General features: G+C 32.8%; 1 protein-coding gene across 1 annotated transcript; it reads left to right on the top strand.

Annotated features, from left to right (window-relative positions):
* Nucleotides 1-5: 5 nt before the first annotated feature.
* Nucleotides 6-27,528, top strand: LOC132727685 (kinesin-associated protein 3-like). Its single transcript, XM_060713253.1, has 17 exons — nt 6-145; nt 5,875-6,006; nt 6,809-6,963; nt 7,471-7,671; nt 8,233-8,457; nt 8,862-8,960; nt 9,493-9,671; nt 14,123-14,285; nt 14,814-14,914; nt 16,850-17,068; nt 17,573-17,738; nt 18,348-18,473; nt 19,610-19,708; nt 20,212-20,297; nt 21,176-21,365; nt 24,240-24,312; nt 24,930-27,528. Exons 1-17 carry the CDS (start codon nt 114-116, stop codon nt 25,165-25,167), a joined length of 2,484 nt encoding a protein of 827 aa, XP_060569236.1. The 5' UTR covers nt 6-113; the 3' UTR covers nt 25,168-27,528.
* Nucleotides 27,529-27,995: the final 467 nt, after the last annotated feature.

Here is a 27,995-nt window from a genome sequence, read left to right as displayed (position 1 = left end):
TTGAATTATTTTCTTTTTTAACTTTTGTTTAGAGATTACAAATATTTTGTGATGGCTGAAAATTTTATTTTTATTAAAAATTAATTCACGTTTTGTTAGTTACCTCTTTCAGGATGCAGCCAGAAGACGCAAGATATCTGAAAAGGTATTTATACGTAACTTTGCAATGCATTTTTCACACTTACACCCATTTCCGTCATTTTAATAAGAGAACATCATGAAAACATCAAAAATAAATATGATTAACGATGATTATGTTCACATGTCAGCGTTTTTTTTCTCTACTTTGGGAATGGTGCCGGTACCAGAGTGATTGGGAAAAAATGCGTTATTTTGACTAAAATTGGGAATTTTTTTAATGCATTTTTTGAGCTACAAATGAGATTAGACATCATGAATAAAGATAGCTAACAGCTTCTACTGCACTAACAAAGTTTTTTAAAGATAGCTAACAGCTTCTACTGCACTAACAAAGTTTACACTCTTACCCTATGCTACGACCGGATGTAAACAATACGTTCGCACAGGGCATGCGCGGTGGTTAAATCCCACCCATTTTATTCGATTAAATTCTTGAACAACCACTACTTTCGGTTTCAATTTTGTTGACAAGGAACAGTTTGAATCAACGTAAGCGTTAATTTTAATTGCAATGTCCAAAACTTTGCACTACACGGCGTAATGTTCATTACATATCCGGTCGGTCAAAATGACGGTACACATTTACATGTAAACAAACAGATTTAACTTCTTAGACAATTTAAATAAGGAATGGACACACGGTAAACTCTGTTGCAACGTAAAATATATTCATAAACCTGTTTGAGAAAAATTGTCTCCGTGTTTAAATAAATTTCAAATACGGAAAAAAGCAGTCTTTTACCGATACCCTGCAACAGAATCTTATTATTCTGACGAATTAAATTGACTTTATAACGCTCGTATACAATTATTGATTGATCGATTTTCATTATATTTATTTTGTAATACCTATCATTCAGTATGCAATCAAACAAAACCAAGTTTTCCTACATTCAAGGAAACTGTAAGTAAGGACGAGCTTTCAAAACGCACAGGTAGCAATTTCCAACACGCTTACCGAAATTCCAACATGGCGGCTCAACGTGGCTCATTTGCATAATTTATTCATAAACGCAGGAGCATAGAACTTTGTTAGTGTACTGTCAAAATAGAACTACTGAATGGTGATTTATATGAATATGTTGGATTTAAATGATTTTAGAAAAATCACTTGGCCTTTTGGGCATTTTGAACAGCCATTATGGGAATTTAACATTGGAAATTGGGAATTTTAATGTCTATTTTCTATTGGGAATGGTACCGTTTTGGGGGATTCCGGGTCAGCTCGGCCCTAAAACGTACTCAGCCCGCGAGTCAGCTCGGCACGGGTCAACTCGGCCCACTTTTCAATTATTTATATTTAGGTTTGTGTAATCACTATTTTTTGTAATATTTGTAATTATGTATAATACACGGACTTAATTTTCAGCTTTTGACAATTACAAACAAATTAAATGAAATTGGTTAAAGACATTAAAGGGACTCTTATTGTCACAGGCTATTATTATCAATCAGTGTGTTCGTAAGGATACCGATTAATTAGGTGATAATTATGATTGACGCATTCATTTAAAATTGATTAGTGACCACCTGCAATTAATTAGAGGCTTAATTATGATATTAAGTAAACATGTTTTTGTTTCATAATTTTTAGCTCGACTATTCGAAGAATATGAGAGCTATTGTAGTCGCCCCGGCGTCGGCGTCGGCGTCTGCGTTGGTTAAAGTTTTTTGTAAAGTCAAATATCTCAATTATTACTTGAGATATTCAATTGAAACTTACAATAGTTATTTATAGTAACAAGGTACATCAGCTTGACAAGTTGGATAACTCTGCCTACAATATTGACAGAATTATGCCCCTTTTTAACTTAGAAATTTTGGTTAAAGTTTTTTGTACAGTCAAATATCTCAATTATTGCTTGAGATATTCAAATGAAACTTACAATACTTATTTATAGTAACAAGGTACATCAGATTGACAAGTTGGATAACTCTGCCTACAATATTGACAGAATTATGCCCCTTTTTAACTTAGAAATTTTGGTTGAAGTTTTTTGTACAGTCAAATATCTCAATTATTGCTTGAGATATTCAAATGAAACTAACAATACTTATTTATAGTAACAATGTACATTAGATTGACAAGTTGGATAACTCTGCCTACCATATTGACAGAATTATGCCCCTTTGGAACTTAGAAATTTTGGTTAAAGTTTTTTTGTAAAGTCAAATATCTCAATTATTGCTCGAGATATTCAATTGAAATTTAAAATTCTTATTTATAATAACAATGTACATCAGTTTGCAAAATTGCATAACTCTGTCTGCAATATTTGCAGAATTATTTGCCCCTTTGAAACTTAGAAATTTTGGTTAAAGGTTAAAAATCTTCAAAGATATTTACTTGAAATTTTACACATGCACTTAGGGTCATAATTGGAGGGGCATAATTTTATGTCACTGACCAAGTTCCATAACTCTATCTTGCATTAAGGCTGATTCATATCCCCTTTTCTACTTAGTCTCTTGGTTAATGTTTACATGCAAGTTTTACATATCTCAATAACTATTAAAGATATTTATTTAAAACTTCACATATGCATTTAGGGTCATAATTGTAGGTCACTGACAAAGATCCATAATTCTATCTTGCATTTATGCATTTTTTCTCCCCTTTTTCAACTTAGAAATTCATGGTAAAGTTTTGCTTGTAAGCTGTTATCTCAATAAGTACTGCAGGGTTGGTGCCTTTTTTGGGACAATTTTATGCATTCATAATAATAAAGCAGTGATTTACTTGATAAAACATCTTAATAACAAGCTTTTGTACCTTTTCTGTCAAATTTATGTATTCATAGGTAATTAGTATTATTATACTCAATAAAAAAACCCTCGTGACCTTCCAAATAGTCAAGCCAATTCTGTATAATTAGACTCTCTCTAAGACCTATAACATGAATTTATAAAAAAAAATTAGCCCTTTTGTGAACTTAAAAAATTTAACATTATCAAAGCTCTTTTACTATCAAGCACTTAGAATAGTCGAGCGTGCTGTCCTACAGACAGCTCTTGTTTTTAATATTACTACGTTAAATATATTTTTTAAAGTGGGCCGAGTTGACCCGTGCCGAGTTGACCCGTGCCGAGTTGACTCTTTTCCGTTTTGGGGTAGTAGTTATATAAAGAAATAAACACTGCATGTTAGTGTCACGGTTCAGAAATGTTCACTATTTAAGGGAGAAGATGTTTAAGCGGCCAGATAGCTCAGTCGGTAGGGCCGTCGTATGGTATTCTGAGGGCGCGGGTTAGAGTCCCGGTCAGGCTGCTATTTTTCTCACCCTGTGACTTTTGCGCCAACGTGGGGCCGTGATGGTTTAAGCTCCGAAGTCAAATTCACATTGTTCTTTTTACCCATTAGAAATTGGAGGAAAAATTTCAATAAAGTGGGGGAGTATGTCACAGTTCAGAACTGTTTACTGTTTAGGGGAGAAGATGTGTAACTGTAAGCGGCCGGATGGAAACAAGACAACTCACCCCCCAGATGATTCATCCCCCTATAAACCAAGACAACTCACCCCTCAAGACAGTTCACTCCCCAAAATTGATAAGACAATTCACCCCACATGTTTATTGATTAAAAAAAAAATAAAAAAGTAAATAAATTTATTTATTATTTATTTATTATGTCATATTTATTCACAAAATAGATCTATAACGAAAACAAGCAAGTCAAGTTTCAAAATTTGATATATATTTATTTGTTATGCTATAAAACTTATATATGATTTTATTCAATCAAATCAAATTGCACAAAGTTTATATTGAGGGAAATGCCTATGATGTATACACTTTTCATAAACATGTCATTTATTTAAATAGTCTTGATTTTTTTATTGTATATACAGGGCTCAAGCTAGGTTCAAAATTTAGGGAGAAGTCACTTCTCCCTCCAGCTGCTTTAGGGAGAAGTGGGGAGACTTTAGGGAGAAGTGAGGAGATTCATTTATCGATGTTTGTTGTATGTTATCGCAATTATGTTGACTCACTGTACATATCTTATTAAATGAATTGGATTTGTGTTACAACAGAATATTCAATTTTAATTTAAAAGTAGTTTGAAACAAGTAATAATAAGAATGAGTATCATGTAATGCAACCATTGCATTAAATGAAGATAAAAAAGCCATAGTTGATTCCTATCATGGATCATATCATGGGTGGATTAACAGTTATTCCCTTCTGATTTACTATTAAAAAGCTTGCGCCGGACATTATATTCATATTCACTTATGTTGTAAAGAAAATGAAAGTAGATAACGAAAGAAACGATCTTTAATTTAACTATATTTTACTACATTTGTAATAAATACAGTGTAATACGCCGTCAATTTTATCAAATTTAACTCGTCGCCAAAAAAGGTTATCATAACTTTCATTTAAAATTACCGTTACAGTTATATGTCGAGCGGACAATCATTCGATACTGAAAATTTAATTGACGTTTGATCCGTCCATCATAAATAATTGTTACAGGTAGTTGTATGTTAGCGATTTAATGATTGGTTTAATAATGTCGCCTCGATTAAAACGTGAATTATGATTGTTCCTCGAGCGTCTGTTAATTAGACTTTTATGGCATGTTGGTAAACAAACGGATTAATGACATTTCGCGTTGATTGAGATGCATGACAGTCCCTTTTTCCGGCGGCGAGGGTAAACAAAGCAAACACACACAACATGTTATTCACAGTTATTGTTATTGTTGGTAATTTTCAATAATGGATCAATAAAATCGGGCGACTTCGTCTTCGCTTTCATGTAAGATGTCGGCGAAGTCAGACGGAATTCGGCGACTATTTCGCCCGAATCGCCCACTAGCTCGAGCCCTGATATACAATGCCATTATGTACAACTGTCTACAGGAATAATTTAATTATCCATTATCTTGAAGTGCTGTAAAACATATTGTTTATTCCAAATCTTTTATCAGATGCACATAACACCTTGTTGTATAATCAATTAATCAAAGTGCCATATGATATGGTATTTTATGCACTGCTTCCTTTTATTTTGGTTCCCTGCCCCATAGAAGTACGCAGGAGACCAATCTATTCATCCGTTTTTGTTATCCTTGACTTTAATCCTAATCTTGTAATTTATAAAGTTGTGATTAATGAATTATCCATAATTTTGTAGTACTTACGGCAAAAGTTTTCCAAACCATAACTATCTAGCAGGTACTCGCATTTCTGTAAAGCTCACCTTGCAGGCCTGCTCCACGAGGTCACTATTATTCTTTATCTGAACCATGTTCCTCGTATGAGTATTAGTAAATCATGTTCCACGTGTGAATGTGTAATCTATAGTCGATAGCTGTCATGCCTTTGACTTCCCCATATGTGTAAAGAAAAATATATCGTGAATCATAGGTTTTCAAAAATTTAACAAGAAATGGCAAGTTAAAGCAGACTAAATATAGAATCTATCACAGTGTCAGTGAATGCATTTGCCAAATAAAGTTATATACTTCATTGAATGCATTTGTCTACAATTTTTCCTTTCAAGATCACAGGGACCCTACAGAACAGTGTTTGTAGAACAATTCTAGAATTAGTAGCATACAATTTCAGCATCTCTTAACAATAACAGTAAAAACCCACTCAGACAAACACATCAAACAAAATGTTGTACTTTTGACAAGTCAGAAGGTTGAGAATAGTTGAGCACACTGTTCTACTGACAGCCCTTATAACCCAGAAAAGATAATTAGATTATTTTACATGATTTCAGGAAGGTGAAGGGAGGAAGTATAGATGTACATCCAACAGAGAAGGCATTAGTGGTGAACTATGAGCTGGAGGCTACAATCTTGGGGGAGCTTGGCGACCCGATGCTGGGTGAGAGGAAGGAATGCCAGAAAATGTAAAACATAGATCTTAAAAATCAGCTGTTGACAAAAAATACAGTACTACACATTTGTAAAGTCGCTTTTATTAGAATAATTGTGACATTTATATAGGTTTTTTTTTATAATACTGTTAATATAGTTTTATATACATTGGTAATTGTCAATTTATAAAGACGTCTCATTTTTTGTTCTATCAAAAAAGGAAGTTTGCTATTTTATTAATTTTGTAAAAAAAGTTCCTGACAGGTTGTATGCCTGTATATGAACAGTTGTTAGCAGTATAACCCTTGCCTTGCAGCTCTGGTTATATATGCAAACAACCAATTACATATGGCCATAAAACCTGTCAGAAATCTTTAAAACTAATATTGTAATTGTCTCACAAGTTGAAGTTTCATTATGCTCATTTTTTCAATGTTCACTGTTAAGCTTAAATGGCTGTACATATATATTAAAAATGTGGCCATTATATTGGTCATCGACCAAATACTGATAACGAAAAATGTTTAGGAAAAACTTTAACAAGTGCCTAAAATTTTTGAAAAAAACTGCCCCATTCTTTGTATCAATCAAATGTTAACAATAGTTTTATTAAAATGTGTCATTGAAGTTAACAACACAATGCTAAGTATATTTATTAAATTTTCCCTGTATCTAACAATTGCCAAATTACTAAATAAACTTTAATTAAAGTACTTTTAATATATCTTATATATATCCAGTATGTGATTAGGCCTTTCAGCTACTAACATGTTCATTTTACTTAAGTTCACACATCCAAAATAAATCAAGTAAATTCTTGCTTCCATTTTACAGCATACGTGTCAAAAGTTTAAATCCCAACAGTGACCTGTCAGCTTTAGCCAAAGAGATAATTGATAAATGTAAACTGATACACCCCAGTAAACTGCCTGAGGTTGAACAGTTACTGTACTACCTTCAAAACAGGAAGGAGTCTGCTCCTAGTAAAGGTAGGCAGAATCTTATTATCATATGTAGTGTATTTATCACTATTGCTTTTGTCGTCAAGTTTTTGATATAGAAAAAGAAACAAGGTTACCAAGACCTGAGTAGTTTACTGTAAATTCAAAGAAATTAGTTTGGAGTGGAAATTGTCATCCACATACCGGTACTGTATCCAGATTTTCTATCGCCTGCCGAGTTTATGATCTACTTAAATACAATAAAGTAGGGGTGTCATCACCATGATGGCATCAGTTGTCTTAACACATTTATTTGCCACACTTCTATTACAATATTTTAGCTCAATATTCTTACGTTTTAATTAACACTAAAATATTTTATACCAGACGTCTTGATTTAAACGTTTGGATACTCAGTCACTGGATGACTCCTCTAGAAATTAGCACAAACTTTTTTAAGATCACTATGTTGAATTCAGATAAGCATTCTTTCAATAACTTCTAACATGTCATTTATTGTTAAATAATGGCCTTGTGGTATCATTTATTTTACAGCATCTGGAAAAACCGAGTTGCATGAGACGCCAGCAGTGCCCATGTACGATGCTACAGAGATCGATGAAGTCGCCAATATAAATGATCTCGATGAGTACCTTGAGCTGTTGTACGAGGATGTCGGAGACAAAATACGAGGCTCGGCTTTGTTACTACAGTTGTCACGAAATCCAGATAATCTTGAAGAACTTTTTCAAAACGGTATTGTTGACTGGGTTTTAATTCATTGAAATGCTGAAAAGGATTTTAATGGTATCATTTATTAAAAATAGTATGGTATGATACTTCACTTTTATTTAACATGACCTTGTATTTGTACTTAACTTTTGACTCTTTCAGTGATATAGATTAGCCTTGCTTTAAATTTAAAACAGTCCATACCAAATTTTAACTTAATTTTAAGGGATTTCAATATCAAAATATAAAATATGAACCAACCACAGCATAGAGTTTGGTCAAAGAGCACAGATATGCCTACATGCCTGTCTGTAAGCATGTGGTAAGCACTTGCCACTTTTAGTTCAAACTGGTTAAGGAATATAACCTTTTTGCTACTTTGCATTTTTACAAAATTATCCAGATATTTTCTAAATTTTAAAGTTACTCTTCTGGAAGCTGTTGCGACTCAGATGTACTAATTATGTACATAAGCCTATGCCACTAGTGTAAAGTAAATTAATACCGCATCTCTCTAAAGTCTATCCTAATAGTTCAACTGTTATCAAACATAATTTTATAATTTGATGTCTTTATTGTTTTCAGAGACTGTGGTAAGTGCGCTGGCTCGTGTATTGAGGGATGACTGGAAAAAGTCATCAGAACTTGCCACCAATATCATCTACATATTCTTCTGTTTTTCGAGTTTTACACAGTTTCATGGGGTCATATTACACTTTAAGATTGGAGCTCTGTCTATGAACATTGTGGAACATGAGCTAAAGAAGTATGACCTGTGGAAAGAAGAATTAGAAAAGAAGAGGAAAGCTGATATCCTTTTATTTAAATCTATAAAAAAAAAACATGGTGGCCTGTCACATGATGAAAATAAATCCTGTATTTATAGAAAAAAACTTTAATTTTCTGTTTATTGTACATTTCTATTAATATATATATAATTTTTTTTACAGACATAACAGTTTGAAATCCTTTCCCTTCAATTTTGTGTATTGGCTGAATTTAGAAAAAAGGAGTCTGGCAAGACACCAGTGAAATACGGAAGAATATGTTTCACAGCAGTCTGAGTGACAAATTATTACAGTGAAAATACAGAAAATAAAAAAAGGCATTTTATGTCATCAATATTCTCAATATTTTACAATATTTCATAAAAATTAGTATATTATATAATAAATATATATATATTTGTTTTTTATAACCTTAACATATGTTACCTGAAACTGACAAAGGCAACAGGAAAGCAAAAGAAGAGTATGATAAAAGTTTAAAGAAGTTTGAGGGAGTCGTCAGAAAACAGGAACAATTATTAAGAGGTATGTTGATAAATTAGCAACAGAGTAAGATAAATTCCTATATATTACAAGTTACAGATAATTTCTAATAATAATGATAATTTGGACTAGTTAAAATCATTTTGTTTGTTTACTCAACAACATGTTTGCCCATTCGAATAAAGTTTTCAAAAGAATTAATTATAATTTTAGAGCCGTCATGAAGTTTTCATAAAAATAAAAGCAAATATGGAGAGGACATTTCTTCAGGAATGAATATTAAATTAAATTCAGCCTGCATTAATTGTTAATTTCCTTAGCGTCCATTACTTTTGTGGTATTTCTCTATGCATTAGTTTCGTTTTTACTAATTTATTTTAGTTCAATTGTGCTGGAAGCTATAAATTTATTCAAATTTTCTTAAATCCATTCCTGGAACTAAGCTTAATGATTGTAATTTTTCTTGCCCATGGAAAGAACGGCAATTCTTAGACTACTGGCATTCGGCCACGTTGCCGGACCTTTTAATGAATTAGCAAGACTGTGATATTTAGAGTCCTTGCCTTTCTTTCAGTGGCATACTATTTACTGCTGAACTTGGCGGAAGATTTGAAGGTGGAAATGAAGATGAAGAATAAAAACTGTATAAAGATGTTGGTGAAATCTCTGGAGAGAGATAACTTTGAGCTGCTTATACTTGTCGTGTCTTTCCTTAAAAAGCTGAGCATCTTTGTGGAGAATAAAATAGAAATGGTATGTAATTTTATCATTATATATTGACATGGTTTGCTTTATATCAGTTTTAATCCTAATTTTTAAGGGGCCTAGTGGTTTAGGTGTCTGCCTCTCAACCCAAAGATTTCGAGGTTTCCAAGGTTTCGAGCCCTACTCGGGTCATGATAATCATTCCTCGTATGGCATCACTACTGGTTCATTCCAGGAAACCGGCTCGAAAATGATTAACATAAGTTGCTCTAACATGTTTCGCAATCAAGCTGAAACAAACATGTTCAAACTGATCTTTTGTTTGTAAAATGGATATTGTTTTGCCTTAGATTTTGAACATTCCAATAGACGTATAAGTGAGATTTGTATCAAATTACAAAATAACTAAGAAGCTAACAATGTAGTCTTTGAGAGTTTGTAGAGTGTGGTCAAACTGCGTGAATGTGAAGTCTGTTCAGGCTCTACTGGTACAAATTGATTATGGACACAGATTTGAAAAAAAAAGAGATTATTTAAGCTAAGAAATAAAATACAATGAAAGTTCATCCGAAGGTAAATGGAACTAGGTGCACTGTCAAAAGGACAAGTCTAAAACTATGTCATACTTAGCGGATGATTTCACATACTTAATGGAGGCATTGTAGCCTCTGAGAATGACCTTGGCACAGGTCATCTTATAAACAATACATGTCATACATTTATTATAAATTATGAAAATTGGTATAATAAGAAAATATTATTAGGTTTCCTGTGAAATATACTCATTCACCTTTATTATGCCCCCATTTCGAAGAAAAGGGGGTATATTGCTTTGCACTTGTCGGTCCGTCGGTCCGTAGACCAAATGGTTTCCGAGTGATAACTAAAGAACCCTTAGGCCCAGGAACTTCAAACTTGGTATGGTGATTGGTCATGACCAGTAGATGACCCCTATTGATTTTGGGGTCAAGGGGTCAAAGGTCAAGGTCACATTGACCTTGTAAGCAAAAATGGTTTCCGATCAATAACTAAAGAACCTTAAGGCCTAGAAACTTTCAAACTTGGTATGGTGATTGGTCATGATCAGTAGATGACCCCTATTGATTTTGGGGTCAAGGGGTCAAAGGTCAAGGTCACATTGACCTCGTGAGCAAAAACGGTTTCCGATCAATAACTAAAGAACCTTAAGGCCTAGGAACTTCAAACTTGGTATGGTGATTGGTCATGATCAGTAAATGACCCCTATTGATTTTTGGGTCAAGAGGTCAAAGGTCAAGGTCACATTGACCTTGTAAGCAAAAACAGTTTCTGATCAATAACTAAAGAACTTAAAGGCCTAGGAACTTCAAACTTGGTATGGTGATTGGTCATGATCAGTAGATGACCCCTATTGATTTTGGGGTCAAGAGGTCAAAGGTCAAGGTCACATTGACCTCTTGGGTAAAAACGGTTTCTGATCAATAACAAAAGAACCCTTAGGCCTAGGAACTTCAAACTTGGTATGGTGATTGGTTATGACCAGCAGATGACCCCTATTGATTTCGGGGTTAAGGCGTCAAAGGTCAAGGTCACATTGACCTTGTAGGTAAAAACGGTTTCCGATCAATAACGAAAGAACCCTTTGGCCTAGGGACTTCAAACTTGATATGGTGATTGGTCATGATCAGTAGATGACCCCTATTGATTTTGGGGTCAAGGGGTTTAAGGTCAAGGTAACATTGACCACTTGAGTAAAAACGGTTTCGGATCAATAACTAAAGAACCCTTAGGCCTAGGAACTTCATGGTTCGCACGGGCCTTAAAAAGTCCTTGAATTTGGTTTCAACCTTTAAAAGTCCTTGAATTCAGGGTTGCCTTGAAAAAACACTAAAATTGTCCTTGAATTTCAGTAACCCCCCTTGAATTTCGGTAAAATGCCTTGAAAATCCAAAAGGGTATTAAATCTGTCGCTGTAAAGGTCAGGCAAATTTTCCGCTACAAATCGGACATGTGAACGAAGGCAGCCCGATCGAGTGCGCCCATTTGGATCTGTTTTAGTAGTGTTTAGCCAGCGTTACGGTTTTGGCACAGATTTTAACAAGCACTTGTGTATGATGTCATTGCAAATTGTGTACAAAATGTCAGCTTCCATTGCAAAGTAAAAAATGGGAAAATACACTAAGAAATGTACATTTCAGCTCAAATGGCTTCAACAATACAGTTAGGTAAAACAAGTTATACAAGACCGACGAAAAGCACAATGTACCATGTGTATGAAAACCATCAATTTGTCGCAAATGGGAGAGAGTGCATTAACATCGCATGCGAGGGGTGCAAAGCACCTAAAAAATCTAGACATCAAGTCGTCATTGACGAAGTGTGGCCTTGCATTTGTCAGACAGGAAGGAACTATAAATGTCAAAACTGAAAATTGCAGTAGATCTGATTCAAATAATAACATTGTGCCATCCCAATCCACAACGGAAACTGTGCATGACATGACAATACCACCCCCACCCACTTCTAGTAATCAAGAAAATGTCCCCTGTGTGTCCAGTAATCAAGCAGGAATATCTCCGTTCATTTCAAAGGCTGAAAATTGTCTTGGTGATCTGCCATGGTCAAGCAGATGTCGAGAGAGGGTTCTCGATTAACAAGGAGATGACAGTAGAGAACTTAAAGCAACAGTCTCTTGTAGCTCAGAGGATAATCTGCGACCATGTAACACATGTTGGTGGTGTCCTGGAAGTGCCATTAACTCAGCAGCTAATGGCATCAGTCTCTACTGCATCATCTAAATACAAGCTGTATTTAGATAAACAAAGAGAAGAGAAGATGGCAGCTGAGAGGCAATTGAAGAGGAAGTCTGACCTTGATGCTATTGAAGATCTCAATAAAAAGAAGGCAAGACTTCAAACTGATATCACCATTCTAGAAGAAAAATCTGAAAAACTGTTGGAAAAGGCTGAGAAAACTGGAAAAATAACATTTGTGACTGAATCAAACATTCTAAGAAAGGGCTTCAAAGAAAAGATACTGGAAGTTGAGGAAATTGGAAGAGAAATCCAAAAAAGAAAGGAAAAACTAGATAGAGTTGTGTGAATTTACTCAATCACCTATATGTTACAGTTTTGGTGTTCATATATTCTACTGACTGTGCTGATTTTCTAAATTTAGTCACTGTTTTGCAATTCTAGTCATTTGAACCTTAAATTGAAATACACATGTTTTATTTACATGTTTTATTATCACAGATATGGTTGTAAAAGTATAATTTTAAATAAGATCAATTGCAATAAAAATGTATATCACAGATATGGTTGTAAAAGTTTAATTTTAAATAAGATCAATCGGGGAAAAAAATGCCTTGAAAATGACAATTTTACCTTGAAAAGTCCTTGAATTTTGATTTTAGAATTTGGTATGAACCATGAACTTCAAACTTGGTATGGTGATTGGTCATGACCAGCAGATGACCCCTATTGATATTGGGGTTAAGGGGTCAAAGGGCAGGGTCACATTGACCTTGTAGGTAAAAATGCTTTCCAATCAATAACTTAAGAACCCTTAGGCCTAGGAACTTCAAACTTGGTATGGTGATTGGTCATGACCAGCAGATGACCTGTTGATATTGGGGTCAAGGGGTCAAAGGTCAAGGTCACATTGACCTTGTAGGTAAAAACGGTTTCCGATCAATTAACTAAAAACGCTTAGGCCTAGGAACTTCAAACTTTGTATGATGATTGTTCGTGACCAGCAGATGACCCCTATTGAGTTTTGGTTCAAGGGGTAAAAGGTCAAGGTCACATTGACCTTGTAAGTAAAAACGGTTTCTGATCAATAACTTAAGAACACCTAGGCCTAGGAACTTCAAACTATGTATGGTGATTTGCCATGAACCAGCAGATTACCCCTATTGATTTTGGGATCAAGGGGTCAAAGGTCAAGATCACATTGACATTGTAAGTAAAAACGGTTTCTGATCAATAACTAAAGTACGCTTCAGCCTACGAACTTAATACTTGGCATGATGATTGGTCATGACCAACAGATGACCCCTTTTGATTTTGGGGTCAAAGGTCAAGGTCACATTGATCTTGTATGTTAAAACAGTTTTCGATCAATAACTAAAGAACCCTTAGGCCTAGGAACTTCAAACTTGGTATGGTGATTGGTCATGACCAGCAGATGACCTATTGATTATGGGGTCAAGGGGTCAAAGGTCAAGGTCTCGTTGCTTTTGTAGGTAAAAACGGTTTCCGATCAATTAACTAGAAATGCTTAGGCCTAGGAACTTCAAACTTTGTATGATGATTGGTTCTGACTAGCAGATGACCCCTATTGAGTTTTGGGTCAAGGGGTCAAAGGTTAAGGTCATGACCACTAGATACTTGATAACCCTTATTAATTGTTTGATCACTGGGTCAGAAGTCATGCATAATTACCTTATCACATGACTAATTGGCTGCTGATAGGGGGCATACATGTTTTACAAACATATCTTGTTTAAATTAAAACAGGCGGAGTTGAACATAATAGAGAAGTTAACGAAGCTGGTTCCGTGTGATCACGAGGATTTGCTCAACATTACTCTTCGTCTCCTACTTAATCTTACATTCGATACAGAAATGCGCAGTAAGATGATCAAATTTGGCTTGTTGCCAAAACTAGTTGGTCTCCTCAGTAAGTATATTTATTGGAAAATAAAATTAGAATATCATTGTTTGGAACTTGGATTCCTTTATGGGGTGAAGCTATCCAGCTAGCTTACGGACATGTCAGTGGTTCTACTCTGATACTTGCTCATTGTTTTGCCACATGTAAATTCCAGAATGTTTTGCTGACTAACATCATGTTGACAAAAAAAATAAAAAAAATGGAAAAGGAAAACATTTCAGTATTTCTGTATATTTAGCGTGTCAGTTTCAAAGAAAAAGTCTAGCTATTTTGGTCTCTGCCTTGTTGTCCTCCAAAAATTTAATAAAAGCCCATGATGTAATCATTTTAAAAGTTTTAAACATAAAGCGTGGAATATATGCTTATCACAAAGTGCAGTTGTTAGACAGGGGGAATATAATTTTGGAGTTATGCTCCTTTCTTAACTTAAAATTTTTGTCAAAACTTTTTCCTCCTTAACAGGTGAGTGTTATCATTAAATGCAATGCTGTTGTTGACCTGTTTGTATATGGGGTCTGTTGTTTTTATTTACAGATAATGAGAATCATAAGCTGATAGTGTTGTGTATACTGTACCATATATCCATGGATGACAAGTCTAAATCCATGTTTACATATACTGACTGTATACCTATAGTAAGTCATGCAGAATGCCTCCAGATTCATGCCAATTTTCATGAAATTTTATAAATGTGTTTTGTATAATATTGTCAAGTGAACAAAGTAAATTACACATTGCAAACAGCACTTTTAAAGGCTAAGAAAATTACTAAGAAAAGGCCAGGATATGTAAAAACTAGCCTTTATTGTGGTAGTTTTTCTAGCTGAAATATGGTGATAAATATTGCAAAATTAGTCATTACTTTCATTTTTAGCTCGACTATACGAAGTATATGGAGAGCTGTCCTACTCGCCCCGGCGTCGGCGTCCGCGTCCAGATTTTAGATTAAAGTTTTGGTGCAGTAAAATATTTTTCACTATAACTTTGTCATTTCTTAAGGTATCAACTTCAAACTTCAAATGTATGTTCCTTATCATCAACCCCATCTTATGTGACAAGGTTCATAACTCTAGCACCAATATTTTCAGATTTATCTCCCCTTGAACTTAGAATTTTCCTTAAAAAATACTATTTTTTACTGTTACTTCTTTATTTCTTAAGGGATCAACCTCATACTTCAAATATATGTACCTTATCATCATCCCCATCTTATGTGACAAGGTTCATAACTCTAGCACCAATATTTTCAGATTTATCTCCCCTTGAACTTAGAATTTTCCTAAAAAAGTACTATTTCTTACTGTTTCTTCTTTATTTCTTAAGGGATCAACCTCATACTTCAAATATATTTACGTTATCATCATCCCCATCTTATGTGACAAGGTTCATAACTCTAGCACCAATATATTCAGATTTATCTCCCTTTGAACTTAGAGTTTTCCATAAAAAATATTTTTTTTACTGTTACTTATTTATTTCTAAAGGGATCAACTTCATACTTCAAATATATTTACGTTATCATCATCCACATCTTATGTGACAAGGTTCATAACTCTAGCACCAATATTGCAAGAATTATCTCCCCATAAACTTAGATTATTTTACTAGAAAAAAGTTATTTTTTATTATAACTTTTTTATTTTTAAAGGTATCTACCTCAAACTTACAATACTTATTCCTTATCATCAATTACATTTAATGTGACAATGTTCATTACTCTTGAAGCAATATTTACACATTTATCTCTCTTTGAACTTAGGATTTTCTTAAAGAAATATAAAAACTTCTTTACTTTTTAAGGTATCTACTTCAAACTTCAAATATATATTTCTTATCATTACACAAATGTTGTTTGACAAGGTCCATAACTCTAGCGTGACTATTTCTAGAATTATTCCCCTTGATCATGGAATTTATGTTAACAAATATTATTTTTTTAATTATAACTTAATACATAATTATACATAATTGATTTTTCTTTCATAGTTTTGTCCTCCTTACTGCGTCCAGTATTTTATTAGTCGAGCTTCGCTGTCTCTTGTGACAGCTCTTGTTATGATTATTTCTTGAAATGTGAATATTTTTTCTTTTCCTGAAATCTTAGTACATTTTAACTTCAGGTTGATTTTCTTGAAATATTTTGGCTCATTTGAAGGCAACAGCTTCAATTGAAAAAAAGATATTCCATGTGTTAAAAAAAAAGTTTGAAAAAAAAAAAACAGCAACAAGTATGGAAATGGGGAAATGGAAAAATAAGTGTTGGGAAAAATTGAAAATAAATGTTGAAAGTAAAACTTGAGATGGGATAATAAATTTAGAGTTGGGGGAGAGGAAAACAAATGGAGAGTTGGGGAGGGGGAAATAAATGGAGAGTTGGGGGAGGGGGACATAAATGGAGTTTGGGGAAGGGGGAAATAACTGTTGGAATGGAAAATTAAATTTTGAGATTGGACATTAAAGTCATAGCCATTTGTTATGTATTATCCCTGCATGGAATTTACTTGGAAATTGTCTGTTGTACATGTTCAAGTTAAAAAAAAATCCAGTAAAAAGTTTTGTATATACTGCAGGTTATGAAGATGTTGTTAGAATCACCAGAGAACCCTGACATAGAGCTGCTAGCACTGTGTATCAACCTGGCCTCTAATAAACGCACTGCACAGATCATCTGTGAGGGACAGGGCCTGAAAATGTTGATGAAACGAGGGTTCAAATTTAAAGATTCACTGCTGATGAAGATGATAAGGAATGTCTCTGAGCATGATGGGCCAACCAAAAATTTGTTCATTGTAAGTGAGTTAGAGATAATGAGATTTGGGGAAACATGTTTAAGCAGAAATTGCTTAATTGTAATTTTATGCAAGACAAATTACATATGTTTGAACAAAGGAATAATTTTTTGGAAAAAAAAAAAAGTTCAAAATATGAAATATTTTTATATTTTCTGTTACATTCTAATAACATCATCAATTTATGATGGTTTTAATGTTCTCCTGATATAACAGAATTTAATTTCAAATATCTTGTTAACAGAAATGTTTTAAATGCATAAAACTCAGTTTTTATTATAAGAAGAGTTCTTGTGTTGAAATATTGAGAGATTGGTCATCATTTTGGCCAAACAGATTTGATGGTGGTGAGTTAAGTTATCTCTCCCGTCTATTTTTATACTGCTTTTTTTCACAACGTGACTTGGAATCCTGCTAAAAGGGTGCAGTTGAGCGTGCTGTCCTACTGACAGCTCTTGTTTTATGACTTGAAATCTATGTGAACAGATGTATGTAATATTTTAGGACTATATCAGTGATCTTGCTGAAGCCGTGTTGCACAGTGATGATGAAGATTTCAGCCTGGAATGTCTTGGTGTTCTAGGAAATCTCACTATACCAGATCTTGATTATGAACTTATCCTTAAGGAATATCAGCTCATTCCATGGATTAAAATGAAGCTGCAGCCAGGTATGTTGAAAATTAGACCAGTCTTTGAACTATTTTCTTTCTGTGACCATTATAGAATTACGAGTGTGCTACATTTTAGATATTGTACATAAACTTCTGTATGTGACCATTATAGAATTACGATATGCAACAGTAAACACCTGATTGTCTTTTGTGGCTTACTTTGTGCAATATTGACAATACAAGGGCTGATAAGGACAACTTGACATTTGTTATCACTGCCCAGAAACATAATATAAGCGTATCAGTGATAATGTGAGTAAAGTCACCAATTTTGAATCACTTGTCAATGGATTTGAAATGTACCATAGCCTTGGGTTTTGTATGGAATCTGTCCAGAAAGCTTGCTCAATTTTCCCACAGTAAATATTGTAATTGAATAATGACACAAAATTGATAAGCATTGCAACACTTTTCACAATAATCAGCCTAAGAGTAGCTAAAAAATGCATTTTTTTAAATTTATTTCTGAGTATATTTCTTAATTATCTTTTGCTTATTATTATGTTTTAAGTGCCCCAGATGATTTAAGAAAGAAATTCAAATTTTATGTTTTTAGGCTTTTTGACTTCAGTGGAGTTCCTTTAAAAATTGTGTTTTGTTATACAGGTGCAGCAGATGATGATTGGGTTCTACAGGTGATTATTTTGGTTGGAACTGTTTGTAATGATGATATCAGTGCAAAAATGTTGGCACAGTCTGGAATTATACAATGTCTCATAGAGCTGTTAAATGGTAAGTAATGTTGGCACAGTCTAGATTTATACAATGTCTTATAGAGCTGTTAAATGGTAAGTTATGTTAACACAGTCTGGAATTATTCAATGTGTTATAGAGCTGTTAAATGGTAAGTTATGTTAACACAGTCTGGAATTATTCAATGTCTTATAGAGCTGTTAAATGGTAAGTTATGTTAACACAGTCTAGAATTATTCAATGTCTTATAGAGCTGTTAAATGGTAAGTTATGTTGACACAGTCTGGAATTATACAATGTCTTATAGAGCTGTTAAATGGTAAGTTATGTTAACACAGTCTGGAATTATACAATGTCTTATAGAGCTGTTAAATGGTAAGTTATGCTGGCACAGTCTGGAATTATACAATGTCTTATAGAGCTGTTAAATGGTAAGTTATGTTGACACAGTCTGGAATTATACAATGTCTTATAGAGCTGTTAAATGGTAAGTTATGTTAACACAGTCTGGAATTATACAATGTCTTATAGAGCTGTTAAATGGTAAGTTATGCTGGCACAGTCGGGAATTATACAATGTCTTCTAATAGAGCTGTTAAATTGTAAGTTATGCTGGCACAGTCGGGAATTATACAATGTCTTCTAATTGAGCTGTTAAATGGTAAGTTATGCTGGCACAGTCTGGAATTATACAATGTGTAATGGAGGTTATAAAGCTGAAAAATTGATCTTTTAAACAAAAAGATTTGGGATAAAAATTGAAAAGGTCTGTTAAAATGTAGTTATGAAAATAAATTTCCAAAATAAATGCACTCAAAGCCTTGTTAAGTAAATAAATGTTACCAAGCTTTTGAAAAGGAAAAGTGATGAAATTTATCATTTCAGAATAACAGGAGATCTTTTATTTCTTAACTTAAAAACATAATTTATTTTACCTAATTTATTGTTATATGAAATATTTGCAAACATTGAGGTGATAGGTGGCTTAATGATTAAGATGTTTGCCTCTCAACTCGGGAATTATGGGTTCTTTATGAAAAGTATTAACCAATTATTATTGATGGCAAAACGGACTGGTTTTGTGACAATTTTTGTCTCATATTTATTGTTATTATGAAAGATATTAAGTTTGCAAAAATGGAAGTGTAATATGATATTTCTATAAATGTTTTCAGCAAAACAGGAAGATGATGAGATGGTATGCCAGATTGTGTATGTGTTCTACCAGATGATATTCCATGAGTCTACACGAGAAGTGATTATTAAAGATACACGTATCCTTCCTTAGAATAATCTCAAAATAATTTTTCATTAGAATAATCTCAAAATAATTTTGTTTCAAATAATTTCAATATAAATTATCAAAATTGAAAATATCTTAATCTAAAAAATCTCACCATTACACTTTAGTTTTACAACACATAATACATTGACAATAACGATTCTTTATGGCTATTGTCAGTACTGAAAAAATTATTACCTGCATTATTATTTTGCCATTAATTTGTTGTTGGTTGCATGCAACTGCAAAGTCCATCACCCCCTCCCCCCACAAAATTGTCTGTGTATAAAACTTTGAAGCAAGCCTTTATGGCCTGGTGATTTCTTATTTCAAATATGTTCCTCACTGCAATTGGTTTGAATCAACTGACTAAGTAGGGATGTCAGTATATGTAAAATGCTGATGTGGGTCTATACACCCAACCTGGGAAAAGAAGAAGACCACAAATTTTTAATCACCTAGCAAAGAAAAATATATTCCTTAACAGTTATATAGAAGCTCCAGCATACCTGATAGATCTGATGCATGATAAGAATGCTGAGATACGAAAAGTCTGTGATAACACTCTCGACATTATAGCTGTAAGTATATATATATACTTAGTTTGTTTTTAACTGCAATAGGGAGAGCATTTGTACTCACCAAGGCAAAGGCCTTGGTGTTAGTGTCACACTTGGGATAAGTTTTTGTGTGCCGTTAGTATCTCCAAAATTACTGAAGGGTATGGATTGAAACTTCACACATTTATTTGAGACCACAAAGGAGGTCACTGTTGAAGGCCCATACCACTATTACTAACATGGATGTTGACAGAATTATGATCCTTTTCAATTCTTCTTTTTCTTAAGTCTTGTTTTACTAACAATCACTGAGAATAGTTGAGCACACTGTCCTACTGATAGCTCTCTCTGATAGATTTTCATGCTTTTTATGCCTCCACAACGGGTCATATAGATTTGTCCTTGTCCATCTATCAAGCTGTCCAGCCATAGACTGATTAAACTGTGGATTGTCGGGGCATCCATGTCCTAGGAACACATTTAATTGAAACTATACAGAAAACTTTGGAAAAAAAGGCAACTGTTCTGGAGGAAAGGGTTTTATTTTGAACTTAATGCAACTGATGTAGTGATCTCCTTTGTGTTGAAACAACATATTTTTTAGTTTGAAATGTGTAATACATCATTAATCTCACCACCATAACTTAAATGATCCTGTCTAACTTTCACTCTAGATGTAACCACCCATCATTTCTAGGGAAACCTTCAAAATATTTCATGTTATCATTATGACTGATTAGCAAACCGTGTAGGCTGGTAGATGTGTAGACTGATCTTGGTCTGCACTGGTGGTACAGGTATATTCACTTGGTGCCAACATGCTGAGGGTTAGGATGATAGTTTGACTTTCATTACACCATTTGATTGTTTTATTACACCCTTTGGTACTTATTGAATAGGAATTTGATGAAGAGTGGGCCAAGAAGATTCAGTTGGAGAAGTTCCGCTGGCACAACTCTCAGTGGTTAGAGATGGTCGAGTCACGACAGATTGACGAGATGGCTGACCCGTACATGTATCCGGAGGAAGGTTACGACGCATATCTACAAGATGCTGATATACTAGATCGACCGGATCTCTTCTATCCAGGTATGAAAGACTATAGTGTCTGTTACATCACACAAATTGTAGCTGTCTACATGTGTAGATCCAGGATTTGTGTATTTGAGGGGGTCTTAAAATTTCGATAGGCGGTAATGTATATTCCAGAGGGTTTGGCATTTTACTAGTTTTCAAGCTTGGGGTAGGGGTCATAAGTAAAATTTTTGGTATGAAAAGCGTAAGTAAACAACAAGACTTTGATGTTAAATTATATGGTTTGCACATTCAGCCAAATTTCACCTGGGTGGGGAATTTGATTTGAATAAGGTCAGTGTTACTGACAAGAGAAACTAACCATTATAAAGAAACAAACTTGAATGGGTCTTGATATTTTATTATCAAAATGCTACTTTAAAAAGAAAATGGTGGAATGTTATAAAAGATATGATGGTTTCAAGGGTCTGGTTATAAAAACTGACAAGGTTGAAACAAATGGTAGGTTTTTTTTCCTGTAAAACTCATTAGAAATATTTTTCTTAAATTTTGAAACCATGTCTCAGCATTTTAATAGGAGCAAATTTTTTTTGTAAATCATAAAATGCTTTCAATACATTGTTTATATTCTAATGAAATGGTGTATGGGTTGCTATTCTTGACTCAACTTTTAGCTATATTGCAAACATTCAGGTCCAAAAGGTATGAATTGCATGGTGTGAGACCAACTAGAAGTTTCTTTAATCTAATTTCTGCATGTTTTATTTAATGTAAAGAAAACATCTTGGATATTTATTGTTTGTAAAATTAATTAATTTTTATGTTTTAGAGATATTTTAACCTTTACTTCTGTTTTGTGCATTGTCTTTTTAGAATGGATATGATTTTACATATACATGTAAGTTTTCTTTTAAACAGTAGTACAATTAATTTGTTATTCCTCATTGAAATAAGTAAATTTGTTGTGAAGCTCATTTTTGCTGCCATTGCAACAGAAAAATTTAGAAAAGGGGGAATAAAAAAATCAAAAGGACTTATAAATTAGATAAGTTACAGTTTTAGTTTTAATGAGAACTCATGTATTTATCTTTTCTTACGTTTTAATTTTTGTGAACTTTAACAAGGGTAAGAAGAGAAAAAAAAATTAATTATGAGTTCAAATGTTTCAGAAAAAGGGTATTTTTACCTTTTTTTACCCTTTTTATGTGGTTTGTTATGTCATGCATGTGTAAACTTGTTCATGGAATTGATATTTTCAATAGGGTGCTTCAAGTGAAATTTATTTCCTATGGTCTAGATAATTTTCTAGAATAGATAATTATGTTCTGAATTATGAATAATAAGTCTATAGAAGGCTTGATTTTGTTGTTTGTAACAATACATGGTATTTTAGAAGTGAAATTAATTGATTGTTTTCTTTCTATCTTTATAATACTGCACATTTGTAATGTTGATTTTCATTGGATAATTGGGATGTTGATATAGTTTTATATACATGACTGCTATCAATTTTTGAAGAAATTTCTCCCTTTTTTTATTAAAAAAAGGAGTTTTGCTGTATTATAAATTTGATATAAAAAAGGGGCATTTAACCTGTCAAAAAAATGTATAACTAATAATATAAAATTTTGCTGCTTCAGTTTAGATATGACATTGTTGTTTTGTTGTGACTGTATAGCAATAGTAGTTGTCTGTATTTTAACCCCTTAACCTGCAGAAACTAAAAGTGACCAAGTTTTGCCACCAGTATAGAGCCAGTCCCAGCCTGTATCTACTTACAGACTGACCAGAGTCTATATTGTTGGTAATTTATGTGGATTTTGAAATTGAAATCGCTGACTCTTTGAATGGACTGCTCCACATTTGTTGGATTTTGATATTGAAATCCCTGACCCTTTAAATGGACTGTTCCACTTTCTAATCTATACTGTTGGATTTTTATATTGAAATCCCTGACACTTTAAACGGACTGTTTCACATTCAAATCTATACTGTTGGATTTTGATATTGAAATCCCTGACACTTTAAATGGACTGTTCCACTTTCTAATCTATACTGTTGGATTTTGATACTGAAATCCCTGACACTTTAAATGGACTGTTCCTAATTCAAATCAGGGCAAATCCATTACACAAATGTTATAGCAGTTTAAAGGTTAGTGATTTATAAGGTGAGGAAATTTATATCATATGGAAGCATTAGTACTGTATGTTTGTTATCCTGACAGATCCAATCTTAAAGGAATCAGTTAATATTCACTGATATTTGAACAGTTTCAGACCTTTTTCAGTTAAGAGTTTGAGAGTGGTTTATTGCTGCAATTATGTGTATTCTCATTTACAAATAATTAATTGTTTATGGGTGTGATAGCTGTGAATTCAAACATTTACCATCTTTTATGTTATAAGGAATGTTTAAAAAGTATCTGGAACATTTTCATTGTTTATTATCATGGTTAATTGTACAAAATTTCCAAATATTTGGCATATCTTTTAACTCATCACATTGTTTACAAATATTTCTTAAAATTTTGTTATAATAATCATGCATTTGTCTTCAAATTTCCTTTTTGTATATCTTAACACTGGAATCTGATCAACCTTTTACAGTTACTCTTTGAACACTTGGATAATCTTTGGACTACCTATGCAGGGTACTCTCTGTAACACCCAAAAACTATAACAACCCTTTATGGACAATCTTTGAACACATAAATAATCTTTGAACAACCCTTAACAGTTACTGTTCGAACACTTGGATTATCTTGAACTACCCATGCAGGTTTCTCTTTGAACACCCAAAAACTCTTTAACAAAACTTAATGGCAACTCTATTACCACCCAGATATTCTTTGAACACTCCTTGCCATTTACTCTTTGAACACTCATTGTTAATACATGTATATTGTAATGTGATTTATATTTTTAGATGGATATGATCCTTCTCTAGTGATGGATGGTCATCTAACACCTGAATATATTGATGAAAATGGCATGTACGGGTGAGTATACTTGTTTTCAATATTTGTTTTTGTGAATATATTGCTCAGTATGGACAATAATTGCAATTAGGAATGTTATTTATTGCGCAATTTGTCAGGATTTTTTGTTATAAAATTAATACTTAGTTTGACAAGTATACTTTCTAAGGGATCTTTTATTTGTATACTTTCTGATTTTTTTGTTTGAAAAAAAAAAAATCTTGGAAAGTTCTTTGATTCAATTGGTTAATGTGTAAGTACTGGTTGTACACAGATATGTCGGTGTTATTAGTTTTTATTGCAAATGATTTACTTTTTATAATGGCTTTGGAAGTTTTATAAAACAGGGAAATGCTTTGGTAAATGTATTTTTAGTGTGAAAAATGGTTATTACACAAGTTTATTTGTAGCAATTGGGACTTATTTATTCATACATCATCTGTCAACTTATCTACAATAGGTTTGATTGTTGCAATATTTTCAATAATTTTAATTTGTACAAAAAACAGGTACGGAACTGAATATACAGTTTGTTTGTAGCAATTGGGACTTATTTATTCATACATCATCTGTCAACTTATCTACAATAGGTTTGATTGTTGCAATATTTTCAATAATTTTAATTTGTACAAAAACAGGTACGGAACTGAATATGGTAACGAATATGAGCCGTTTGCTAGACCAGATTCCAACATGGGTTTTGTGAACGGTAACGCCTTAGATTACGACCAAGTGGACGAGTACGGTCAGCCTGTTGATGAATATGGTCGCCCTTTGATGCTAGACGAGTATGAACACTACCCACAAAGCTACGGGTATGGAGGACAACATCCGCAATTAGTGGAAGAAGACGGATACGGTTATGAATACCGATAGCTAATATCAGTGTTAGTGTCTGTGTTACATGTGTAATAACTTATTTATTGTATATTAAGAGCTTGTTTAAGAATGCCAAATGAGACTTGTAAGGGTATAAATTGTGACTTTCGAGTTATTTTTTATGTGATAGCAACAATAATAGCAATGGAAAACTCATTTTCTTACTTTGTTGACATACTTTAACATTTGTCATATAGCATAATTTTTGTGAAAGACAATTTTTGTAGAAATTATAACTATTTTTTTCACATTTCATAAATGAAAATTTTCCTCTTCAGAAACATTACATATGGCAGTAAGTGGTTACTTAATTTTCATATAATTATGAAATATGTCTTGTGATAAATTAATAAATTACTGAAAAAAAATATGCAAAGAAATGAATATGAACCATATATGATTCTTTGTTGCTCTCTTAAAATAGTGACATAATGGTAGTCAAGAAAGTATTTATTTATCTTGGTCGTTTTTTTTTCTTCATATTTGAGAGATATTGCCATGGCAGAAATCTTTTAGAGACATGGATAACTTTAAAGATATGTTATGCTCAAATTTGATAGTAAAAAAAAACACCCAGATGATTACTATTCAGTCTTTATTAACATATTTTGAATACACAAAGAGAAAATATATTAAATTTTAAGCTCTACACACTACAGTTGAAGGATTTACTAGATTTCAATAAATTTCTGCAATAAAAGTACATGTATTTTACCCAAAGATGAGCATTGTATAATTTTAATGATATTGTTGAATAACTTATATTTGAAAATTATTACCTAATTTGCCACCATCCAGCTTTGAAAAAATTCAGTATGCTCAATTTATTTTACTGGTAAATTACTTATGTAAATTTTAGGTTTGTCAGTAGTTTGGAAATCACAGAATTTACCAGATTTTATAATATTATATTCTATTTTTTCTTCTTGAAAAATCAATTTCTTTCATGATTGGATGTTACTTAAGATATTCTATGCACATTTTTGGGTAAAATACTTTTATTGCAGAAATTTATTGAAATCTAGTAAATTCTTCCTGAATATGTCTAATTTCAATAAGTGAATGTATAAACTATTTTTGTGAAGTTGCATACTCTGTTACGTCAGTCGTTGTTTCCGTGTGCAAGAAACGTTACACTCATTGCTCAGTACTGGTTGGTTCCAGGAACGGATTCAAAAGCGTTTTAATAAGCTTATAGATTCCAACAAAATCAAACTATAATAAATTAGTATGAATTAAATGGTACAAATTACAACTTAAGCAATACAAAGTGTGAAAATACAAAAATGTTGATTCCAGATATTTATGTTTCTTTATTTCAATGTGACCGCATTTTTATCAGTAAATATATAGGTATATAGTAAATTTTTTACGAGGCTCACAAAACATATACTTAGTTTTACCATAATCTGAAAACTAGAGCATTATTTGCTTAACATAAGGTTGAGGTCCTAAAATGTTGAATTTATCATCGGCATTTTAGACTGATATGTTTACATTTAAACCATCATAAAAATATTATCTGCTAAACCAGTTGTAAAGAATGTTTAGAACCTCTTAAACTTTAATCATGTAAGTAGGCTATTTTACAAAAAAGTACTTTTGTATGTTAGTGTATAAGTTTTAAACCAGAAAATAAATTACAAGATGGTCACAAGTATCTGTTACAAATGTAAAAAAAAAATTTTAAGTGTTCACTCCACATTATTAGTAAATTTTGTTTCTCCACTTTTACAATTTTTCAATGTTGTAACTTTGTAAAAAGATTATATGTGCATAAAGCACTAAATGTTGAAGGAAGTCAGTTATTAAGTATTCTTAGCTGTGCTATGAAAGGCATTCTATATTGAATATTTTGTTAGGACTGCCAATGTTCTGGTTAAAGATTGTTTCTTATTATTACAAAGCAAGTGTTTCTTGTCTTCTTCAGCTCTTTTGTCTGAACTGTCTTTAACGACCATGACAGATATTGTCAGAATAAATAGGTGGTCTTTTTAAATAAGACCAACTATCTATAACAACCTTGGCCATTATAGAATACAATTTGTTTGTGGTCGCTTTCTATAATATTTGTTGAATTTTCTATATAAGACCAGCTATCTTTGATGACCATGACATTGTATATTATGGTATACACTTAGTAGGCGGTCACTTTGTACAAGTTTTATTGTATTTTCTACTATGCTTGTTGTGCGACATTTTTGTTGATATCTCATGCTTAAAATCCGTCCATTCCTGTATTTTATTTATTGATTTATTTTACATTTAAGTTATTTCTACATCAATGATTTCATATTATGCTGCATTCAGCAGCACTAACTGTATATTGAAACAATAATAAAAACTCAAAATCAACAATTGGTGTTTGTATCTTGTATTATTTTTGTCTTACTGTGTAACCATTTGCTTTAAATATACCAAGAGAAGCTCCAAAATTGTGCAAGGAAGAAGCTAAGCTAGAAGGTCATCTGGCAGATAGTTTTACAGATTAGAGAGGGGCGTTTCAAATATGTGGGTTTCAAAATTGTTACCTATGAGATATAGAATGTTCCATTTTTACCAGAAATTCGCATTTCAAAGAGAGAGAGTTTGGTAACAGTTATGTATATTAATTTTCTTAAATGCCTAGATCCCTGTAATTCAAACTATTAGGTAAGTTGTTTTATTAAGAATTTCACCACAACAAATTTGTTATCAAAAGAGCACATGTCAATAATTGTGGTTAAACTATTGTTATTCAAATAAAAGGTCTTTGTATCAGAACAACCTTCCTCACATGCCAGTTTGATTGAATTCTTCATTTCCATGTACGCAAGAGAGCACCG

Source organism: Ruditapes philippinarum, unplaced genomic scaffold, assembly GCF_026571515.1.
Source record: "Ruditapes philippinarum isolate M1 unplaced genomic scaffold, ASM2657151v2 ctg3267_1_1_1_1, whole genome shotgun sequence".
Lineage (NCBI taxonomy): Eukaryota > Metazoa > Mollusca > Bivalvia > Venerida > Veneridae > Ruditapes > Ruditapes philippinarum.
The sequence above is the reverse complement of the archived record's forward strand: the minus strand, read 5'-3'. Positions and strand labels throughout refer to the sequence as shown.

Bases quoted from the DNA above. Each gene is read 5' to 3' on its own strand.
- LOC132727685 (XM_060713253.1), top strand. From the start codon at position 114: ATGCAGCCAGAAGACGCAAGATATCTGAAAAG. The intron at 6,964-7,470 runs GTAGGCAGAATC...TTTATTTTACAG, and splicing joins GGAGTCTGCTCCTAGTAAAG to CATCTGGAAAAACCGAGTTG. The intron at 17,739-18,347 runs GTATGTTGAAAA...TTTGTTATACAG, and splicing joins TAAAATGAAGCTGCAGCCAG to GTGCAGCAGATGATGATTGG.